This window comes from Sinocyclocheilus rhinocerous, unplaced genomic scaffold (genome assembly GCF_001515625.1).
Source record: "Sinocyclocheilus rhinocerous isolate Xijiao unplaced genomic scaffold, SAMN03320098_v1.1 scaffold2043, whole genome shotgun sequence".
NCBI classification, from domain to species: domain Eukaryota; kingdom Metazoa; phylum Chordata; class Actinopteri; order Cypriniformes; family Cyprinidae; genus Sinocyclocheilus; species Sinocyclocheilus rhinocerous.
In genome coordinates, this window is record NW_015652169.1 from 129,758 (window position 1) to 140,100 (window position 10,343).

General features: G+C 35.9%; 1 protein-coding gene across 1 annotated transcript in view; it reads left to right on the top strand.

Annotated features, from left to right (window-relative positions):
- Positions 1-10,343, top strand: part of LOC107713963 (collectin sub-family member 12) — a 36,290-nt gene that overhangs the window by 3,195 nt on the left and 22,752 nt on the right. Inside the window, exon 2 of the mRNA XM_016519636.1 lies at positions 392-442. Within this exon, the coding sequence (XP_016375122.1) occupies positions 392-442 (51 nt within the window). The remainder of the gene's footprint in view (positions 1-391; positions 443-10,343) is intronic.

The following is a 10,343-nucleotide window of genomic DNA, read 5'->3' on the forward strand; positions in this document are numbered from 1 at the left end:
AAGTGACAGTAACGACATTTAGAATGTTAGAAAATATTTATATTTCAAATAAATGCTTTGATTTTTTAAACTTTCTATTCATCAAAGAATGCTAAAAAAAAGAAAATGCATCATGGTTTCCATAAAAATATTAAGCAGCACAACTCTTTTCAACATTTATAATAATAAAGAAATGTTTGAGCAACCAAATCAGCATATTATAAGGATTTGATTATTAATGAGTAATGACTGCTGATGTGCTCTTTGTGTGTTTATATATATTTAGCGACTTACAGTAGAATAATATAGAATATACATTATATTAATGAATATTATTTTAGGACATTATTTGATTAACAGGCCTGCAGCACTTGCTATATACTAATTTCATTGTCATTTGTTACTTTTGCAGACGACTTCACTGATGAAGAGGAAGTGCAGTCTTTTGGCTACAAAAGGTTTGGTAAGTGTATTGCTGTGCCTGATGAATTTGCAGTCACAATATAGATGTGCTTCATTGTTTTCTTCATTCTTCTGCATATATTAGGTTGGATGTGTTTTAGTTTTTGAAAGGTGCATTGGATTCTAAATTATAGTCAGGAAAGCTGATTATAAGTTACACAAGGTCATGTCCTGGTGTGCACCGCAGTTGTTTTCCCCTCTAAACATGTGATATTATCATTAGCCCAGCAGACGGATGTTTTAGTGAACAAATCTGGATGCCTCAGTTCCTTCTCTGCCTTTTGATTTTAAAGTTTTGTATTTGATCATGCTAAACTTGGAATATGTTTGAATGGTTTGCCTTTTTTGTTTACAGTCCCATATTTTACATTCTTGGTGACTGTCAGTATTGAATATTTAATTGTTCATGCCCATTTCCTCTATTTTTACATTCAGATTACTTTTGCAGTCATCTAACAGTCACATAAATTCACTTTAAAATACGATAAAATTTATCAACACTGTTAAAAAGTCTAATCTCAAAATGAACATCCATTTTTCATACTGTATATTATAATGTTTTGGTGCATAAATTCATTTGTAAAATTTTAAACATCAGATTCAATTTATTTAGACAAAATAATGTGAAAACATTTATCCAGAATTTGAATATCAGTGCATCCCTAGTTGTATTGAAAACTCCACTCACACATACCATGGTGACAGGCGATGTTATAAAAATGATGAGCCATTGTCTGCTGGAGGAATGAATGTATGTTCATTTAACATCAGCCCTAAATCTAATACCTTCTGACTTTTAAGAAGTGACTTGTTTAATTTAGCCAGTGTATTTCCAAGAGAGGCCTCCAACAACAAATCACATTAACTGTGTAATTCGATAGTTTATTACCTATGCATTAAGGCATTTGTAAATCTGTAGTCTTTGGTGGTCCAGAAAGAAGTTTCAGGTTTCTAGCTGAGCTACCATCATCCAACTAGCACTTATTAAAGCAGCGTGAGTTATTTCCCAGTTTGACTTGGATTTCATTTCATGTAATAATAATAATAATTCCTTACATTTATATAGCGCTTTTCTGGGCACTCAAAGCGCTTTACATAGAAGGGGGGAATCTCCTCAACCACCACCATGTAGAGTAATAATGTGCCATTTGACCACTGAGGTAGAGGAATGAGTTGATAAAGGGCATGAACATTAAGAGTGTAGCTCCTAAGAGTGTTTGGACTCGAGCCCACAGTTCATTTGTCACAGCAGAAGAGTGTTACTGGGTGAATTTGTCATGCACCTCATCTGTTTTAAATACTTCAGTGAAGTGTTAAGTAACTTTAAGAGAATACAGGTGATTTAAGAGGTTTATAGTCTATACTTTGGGCTTAGGGTTAAGGCTAGGGTTAGAAAGCCTACTTTGAGCCTAACTGGATTAAAACTGTTCACACAGTGAAAATGAATGGAAGAAATGTAGTGGCTGTAGTATATCGTCTGAGATGTTGAATGTTTATTTGGTTTAGAACACATATTAGCTACTAGACTGAAAACTATTGCTTTTTCTATAAATCGCATGGTGTCTAGAAGGTTCTGTGTTTGGTCTGAAACTTGCTTTGAGACCATTAAAAAATTTTTTTATATCAGCGCTATTTGTGTTGTTTCCTTATTTTCCAGAACTGCAGTCTGATAGTACTAGGCCTGTCGCAATAATCAATATATGTGACCCTGGACCACAAAACCAGTCTTAACTCGCTGGGGTATAGCAATAGCCAAAAATACATTGTATGGGTCAAAATTATAAATTTTTCTTTTATGCCAAAAATCATTATGATATTAAGTAAAGACCATGTTCCATGAAGATATTTTGTAAATTTCCTACCATAAATATATCAAAACTTCATTTTTTATTAGTAATATGCATTGCACTTCATTTGGACAACTTTAAAGGCGATTTTCTCAATATTTTGATTTTTTTGCACCCTCAGATTCCATATTTTCAAATAGTTGTATCTCGGCCAAATATTGTCCTATTCTAACAAACCATACATCAATGGAAAGCTTATTTATTCAGCTTTGAGATGATGTTCATTTTAACCGGTTAACCATTAACCGACTGTAAGAATTTTTGACCGATTAATACAATCAGTTAAACGGTTTAAAAAGTCATTTATTAATTTTTTTCAGTAATTTATCAAAATATTTAAAAAGGTTTGCTGCATGGTTAAAATACGCTACCCATATATAAAAAATGCATAGTCGCGTATAAGTCGCATTTTATTATTTCATTCAGAAATAGGCCTAATGCCAACGCAAAATGTTTACAAACATTATAATAAACACTGTAAACATAGCTAGGCTATTTGAGTTCCCCTCACTCCACAACAAATCCTTTCAATTAACAATATTTTGAAAAGAACAAGAATTAAAAATATAAGAAGCTATAAACGACAAGCCAAAACGAATTCATTTAGGCTAAAACGAAACTGAAACCAACGTTGGGTCTCTCATTCGACACAAAATCATATATCGCCCATTATATTTACTTAAAAATTAATGTCACCATGTTTTGTATGTACATTCCGCGCCTGTGTCTTTTGCAGCTTCTCGTACATAACGTGGTGTAGTCATGAGGTGCTAGTTCAAATTTAAAAGTTGCTTCTACAAAAAAGGTTTTATCTGCAAGAAAAAGTTGTTATCGTGACAGGCCTAGATAGTAAGCAGAAATGATACAGCCTGCATCTACAGAGTCTAAAATGTTACAGTCGCTGATGTATTTCTTGTAATGCAGGCTCATTTCTTGGCTTGACGGCTGTAAGGTGGGTGTAGGGAACGAGTGAGGAAGTTTGGTGAAGGTATCTAGCAGAATGTGTTACTGTGCTGTGTAGGGCTGGTGGGTTGCGGGGTCCATGTAGAAGTGTGTGCCCTCTCAGTGGATACATTGCATCCCTCCCTTTTCGCTGAGTTAGTGCATCCGTGGACAGAAAGTGTTGGAAACTATTCTAGCTCCTTCAGACAAGCTGTCTGTTTGGATCTGTCACACAGTTTGATTTTAACACATTTTCACTATTAAGTTGATTATTCTCCCATTCACTCAAAATATCAAAGTGCTGCCAGATAGTTGGCAAAAGTTACTCTTTATCCCAGTGGAACAGAAGAGAACCTTTTTACATTTTATAAGCCGTTGACATGGAAATGTGTTTTTTCAGTGGTTTTCAATGCCATTGGGAAAGAGTGCTGGATGGGGAATAAAGAGATGTAAGGAAATGCAGAAAGAAACTATTTTCAAAGAGAAAGCAACATTGTAAAGATGTTCTTTATTGCTCACTCATAATAAAATCTGATGAGGTAAATAATGGTAGGATGTTGTTTTCATACTGCAAATGAGTCCATTTCTTAATCAGTATTTTTGTATGATCTTGTTTGGTTGTATATACGTGTGTGTTATATTTTAACACTTTTTTTCTTTTATTGAGAACATTCATCTTGAGAACAGTTTATCCTTCAGGGTATAATGCTTGTTTGTTTGTATTTGTTTAAAGGCATACATCTAACTAAATTTTGTGAGGTTTATGTTTAAAAAACTTTTCAGTTAGAAAATGTAAAAAACTATTCTGAGAACATGACTAGAAATTCTGTCTTTTCTCAAATTACTGATTACGTAATGTGTGTGTGACTGTTGTTGTTTACATGTATTGTAGTAAAGATGCATTCGATATAGTATATGTTTGAGTCAGAGCAAGTGTTTTTCATTTGTCTCAGGTTTATTTTTACTAGAGAGGAATGTTTTTAAAGTACTTGTTTAATGCACCCCCTCCCCTCCAGGGCTCTACATGCATTGATGTTCTGTAATGCCGTCTTGAAACATGACATGCTTGTGTGTTTTCAGTATGCGTGCAGAGACCAGGAGGATGGAGGTAGATGGAGAAAGAACATTTGTCTGTCCTTCATCCCACAGGGTCTGCGGGGTGAGCTGTCAGGGGGGTCTGGAGGATTTTATCCTTATCTCAAACCTGCTCCAGCCTGGATTAGGAGGATGGTACACAATTCTCCAACTGAGAACAGGCTTTTTTTTCTCCACTCGATGCACAAATGACCACTTCCCAGCAGGAGGTTCATGGCATGGGCTGTAAGGATTCTGGAGAGGGTTTGGGTCAATGCTGGGTCAGGCTAGTTGAATTTGACTCTTTAAAGGCACTTGAGCTTTGAGTGGTGGCGACACTTTTGAAAGGCGAGATAAGCAGCTACACAAATCTGAGCTGAACAATTCTGTCTAAAGCAATGTAGTTTACATAGTGACAAGAAAGATTTAGAGTAAATCTTGCTTGTTTATGCTGAATTGACTTGTTGTTAAAGGACTTGACTAAATTCATGCTTCTCAGTAGTCAGGCTTTTGTATGACAGGGAACAGATCAGGAGTGGCGGGTCTCCTCGCATAAACAAGGACTGCTACCAAATTTCTCCTTCTTCACTCTTGACAAATAGATATAAATTCAGCTTGTAAAAGAAACCATCTGTTGGGCTGAACCGTGTGAGGAGAACGGGTTGAGTTAGCATCCGTCCAGTCTTCGGAGATGTTCTTACCCACTATAGCATACTGTCATATGATACGGTGTCACACCTAAATGATGGATGGACTCTGTGCCTTTCCTTGCACCACAAGGTCTGGCGTTCATTCAAAAACAATACATGTCACCGATGGAGACCAACTCTTTTCTTTTGGCATTACCAATAAAAGAAAGGCCTCGAGTGCAGCGCAGTGTCTGATATATTAATGAAAGTCTTTTGGCTTCCAACTCTGCCAAAATCAACTCTGCGCTTCCTGGCCTGAAAAAAAAAAGGTAGAGTGAAAGAAAGATGTGTATTTTTCTTTGCATGACTCGGAGTACTACTTACTGGCAATCCGTTTTGCAGAACTGGCCAAGACAGAGGCACAGTGCCTTTGTTTCTGAGGCTTTGATTACTTTGGCTGTCAAGACGACTGACGCACGGTATTATTCTTGATCGGGTTACCTTTTCGACTTTTTTAATGTATAATTTAACTCAGATACAAATACATAAATAATAAATTATTGCGAAAAAGCTAGAGGAATTCTTCTTCTGATGGCTGACGTTTGGACAGTAATTACTTTGAACTATATCACAGGGTATTTTTCTTCATGGTACATGTGTAGTTTAATTGGACATTGCTCCATTGAGTGGTGCAAACACATCTATTTTATTTTGTAGTTTGTTTTTTATGTCTCCAAACGTAATTAGTGTTTATATTTTGTTTCTTAGTCACTTACACAATGGGTGGAGTGGCACCGTTTGTCCTGGTGTTTGTTGCTCTTTGTTCTATTACGTGTCAAGCATGTCTGGCATGGAAGTTTATTAAAGAGCTCAGTGGGTTTTATTGGCTGCGTAAAGTGTTGAAGCTTGTGAGCGCTCTTCTGGCTTATGTCAGGCTAAGCTGAGTTGCTGCGGTAACGAACAGCCTTGATTGCTGAGTCAGGATCCAGACCTTGCGGTGGGCCACCCACTAGCATGAACCTTTACAGCTCCAATCCCCCCAACCCACACTTCTCCCGTCAGTGCAGATGACTGCCCCCCTGCTAGAACATTCGATACACAATAAAGAGGTTAAAGGAACAGTTCACCCAAGAATTTTTTTTAAAGACTCTACGCAGTCCTCAGTGACCACAGCTGTCAAGCTCCAAAAAGAACAAAAAACACCATAAAAGTATCATGAAAGTTGTTAATGCGATTCCATATAAAAGTCTTTTGAAGGCATACAATAATTTTGCGTGAGGAACAGTCTAAAGATACTTCACGACATTCTGGGCTCTTGATCGCCATCTTTATGTTGAAACATAAAATTGCAAGTTGCAGGTTGTAACGTAGTTTGTAGTCACGGGAAGAAGGAGGCGGGAACCGGCGGACATTCAAAGAAACTTTAATGATAAAATAAACACAAAATAGCGCGACAGCCCCTCGCGGACGACTGTCTCGCACAAAAGAAACCAAAACACAAAATAAAATCCAGGCCTGGTCCTCTCTCGTCCAACACGGTCGTCACTCCTCCCTTTTATCCTTCCGGAGCTCCTCCGTGAGACTCGAGACCGGTGAGTGGGTGCAGGTGTCCCTCATTAGCAATCACTCCACCGGCCTCGCTCCGTTCCCACGGCTCTCGGCCCCGCCCCCACTCGTCACAAAATATATATATATATATATATATATATATAATTTTTATTATTTTTTTACCAAATATTAATAATTAAAAGCATCTCTAATTAATCGATTTCATTTTAAAAAAATTATTTATGATTATTTTTTTCCAGAAATACTGTGTTGTGTATAAACATTTTCTGCTAAATAAATTCTGGTAAACATTTTGTCTGATAAATATTCCTTAAAGAATAATGTTTTAATAAAAAGAATAAAGTTTTAATAATAATAATTGTATTATTAATAGTAATACTATCATTACATTAAGTAATATGTTTCTGTCACAGTTTCTTCAAGTTAAACCAAACTTTTATTTTGACAGGGTATTTTATTCATTTGTAATGAAATATTAATGGAAAAATCTTTTTCAAAATCCATGATGTCATTATATCAGTCAATTATTTCATTATTCACAAATAAATGTGCCTTCCCCTCGCATCCTGAATAAACAAATAGTTCCTCTACACAGCAACATTGTAACAATTTTTCGTTTTCAGTTCTAAACACAGGCCAGACACAAGCTTGTTTTGTGGAGATTATCAGTGAATATAAACTTGTGTAAAATCATTTTCATTAATTGAAATAAAGCTCAAATTAAATAAAATGTGAATAATAGATGAAAAACTTTAACTTAAAATAAGTTAAATTACTAAAACTGAAATAAAATAAATTAAAACTAAATATAAATAGTAACTAATAAAAATGACTAAATTACCAAAACTTACATTAAAATGAAAGTGAAAAATGAAAATATAAAAAAGTAAAGTAAAGTAAAGTATTAAAATAACACTGTTTCTCACATAAATCTATCTAATTGTCTTTTATGGTCTTTAAAGGGATAGTTCACCCAAAAATGAAAATATGTGTTCATGTACTCGTATATCGAGGTGGCAGAGGCTAAAAACTCAGCGAGCATCATGCACGTCATGCTTATGTGTGTAACCTTAGTCAATGAAAATGCGTGACTGAGCCATTCATTTACACAGAGACATGCAGAACATGCAGGATTCATATTTAAATAGTATTTTTGCGGCTTAATATTCACATACACTAGTCTGTATCGTGGTTTGATTTAAGTGTACTGACCTACTTTTGATTTATCCATCCAAAATTTGGCAAATTTTGTGACATTTGGCAAACCCCCTGACGAAATGAGATCATACCTCTGAGACTTCAGATATTAAACGAATGTCACCCCATAATTATGCACACAGAAAACAGGAAAATGAAAATCCCTCTTCACTGAAAGTCATCATTTTTAGCTGACATCAGAATCGTATTGTAAATCAGCATATTTACAATATGACTTTGCTCTGTGGTCACCCTCTCATCACTCGCTTGTTATGTTTATTGAAGGAACATGTACATAACAATTCAATTATCATTCGATCAAGTGTCTCTAAGGAGAGGTATGAACACATTCATCCAGACCCAAAAATAATCTGCACTTGCTCAGAGGGTGTTTTCGCCCCTCTTTCTCTGTCATGAAAATTCAGGGCCAGATTCCAGAACATTACAGTGTTCTGAATGAGGGGGCTGTTTTGAATCTCCATGGATACATCTAGATGACATCACAGTACTGTCAAGAGCAATGAGCCGTATTGAAAATCAGTTCAGGCAACAGTGCATTTATGGGAGGTGTTCTTTTCATTAGCCACAGCGGTGTGCTCTCCTCCCGGTTCCTTATAAAACCAGAACTATAAAAGGCTGAAAGCAAACCTTTATTTCGTAGTATGATTTCTATCACTGAGGTCATTAGTACGAGTCCCTCTAGATTCTCTTTAAAGTAAATGTTTTATCCTTGAGCTGTTAAGTTTAACCGTGTTTGAATTCTGCTTTATGTTGCATAATTAAGTACTACATACAGTACATACATATGTACTGTACATAGTATACACTGTACTGTATGATACATTCTGTTATAATCGAAAAAAGTTCAATTCTAAAATGCTGAATTAGGATTTAGACAAAGACAACTAAGCAAGTAAAATGTAAATTAAAAATGATATTATTTTTAATTGTATGTATAATAAAGAATGCAGATGTAGTATGGAACAATAGTATGCTTTCAAGAACATTCCATGTTCCTATTATGATTAGTGTTATTTTAATATTATTTATGTGGTATTATAGTTTTATTTTTATATTTTCAGCTTTAATTTTTATTTTAGTCATTTTGCTATGTGCTTTTCTCATTTGTATTAGTTTTTGTTTTTTAAATGTTTATTTAGCTTTATTTTTTATTAAATTTTTATTTTAATTCTAAAAATGTTAGTACTTCAGCATAAACTTTTTTTTTCTGTTAGTTGTCAACATTTGTAATTTATATTTTTCCTAATTCACAAATTTACATGTTTAAGTTTTCATCTAATAAATTTTTTTAAATACTAATACTAATCTTTTTTTGGACAGTGTTTGTGCTTTTTCTCTGTAAAGCAGTCAATAATCAGTGTGCTTATTTAAAGGGGTCCTATTATGCTTTTTCACTTTTTCAACTTTAGTTAGTCTGTAATGTTGCTGTTTGAGCATAAAAAAAGATCTGCAAAGATACAAAGCTTGATACTTCATTTGAACTATTCGAGCCGTTCATGCCAGACTGGGGAGAGAAGTGTTGTTGTAATAATGTAAAATATGTGAAAAATAATGTGTTTTTCGAACAACCTAGTATGAGAGCCTGTTCTAATACACCCCCAAAACAAAATCAAGACTTTGTAAAAGAGCATAATAGGACCCCTTTAAAGGAGTCATATGATGCGATTAAAATTTTTCCTTTCTCTTTGAAGTGTTACAAGCTCTTGGTGCATAAAGAAGATTTGTAAAGTTGCAAAGACTAAAGTCTCAAATCCAAAAAGAAATTCTTTATAAAAGTTAAGAGTCAACCACGCCTACCTAAAACGGCTCGTTCTAACACGCCCCCACATGTCTACGTCACGATGTGGGAAGATTTGCATAACGCCGCCCAAATGTTCACGCAAAGAAAGAAGGCGTAACTTTTATTCTCGCTTTAGTATTGTTGCTGCCTCCGCCGCCATGTCGTTGTGAAAGCTAAACTACTTTGTTTGGCCTTCCAAAAGAGGACGATATCGCTTCGTCATGCCTAGAGCTGATCTGTGCTGGTCGCTGAGGAAATACATCAACTTCGCGCTGTGGATCGCCGGATCAGCTTTCACCGTGGGGACGAAGCGGAGTCCAGCCCGGGGGTCATCACATGTGGTTGCCGCAAACCCGCCGGCCTCCACTCACTCTAGCTGCCGGCCTCTGCTCACTCAAGGCTGCCATGTGTGACGCTGTGTTTCGTTGTGAAGGCGAAACTACTTTGTTTGGCCTTCCAAAAGAGGACACGACTAGAAATCAGTGGTTAAGTTGTATTTACAACACTGTTCCAGAACAGTTCAACCCAAATATTCAGATGTGTGCAGCACATTTTATGGAGGACTGTTTCCTGATCCTGGGAGAGTAGACTACAATGCCGGCTGTTCTGACACACAGACTGTAATTAGCCTGCGTTTTCATATTTAAAGAATTTGCCACTGACGACTCAAACGCGAGTTTTGAGCAGTGTAGAGTAGCACTTGTTGTTTGTCATTTCTCCGATCACAAAAGCAGACATGGTTTTATGTTTACGCGGCACGATGCAACGCAACGCGTAAAAAGACAGTACAAGTCATTATAATCAGTAATTATGTCCCCACTGGATGCAACAAATGCCTCGCTT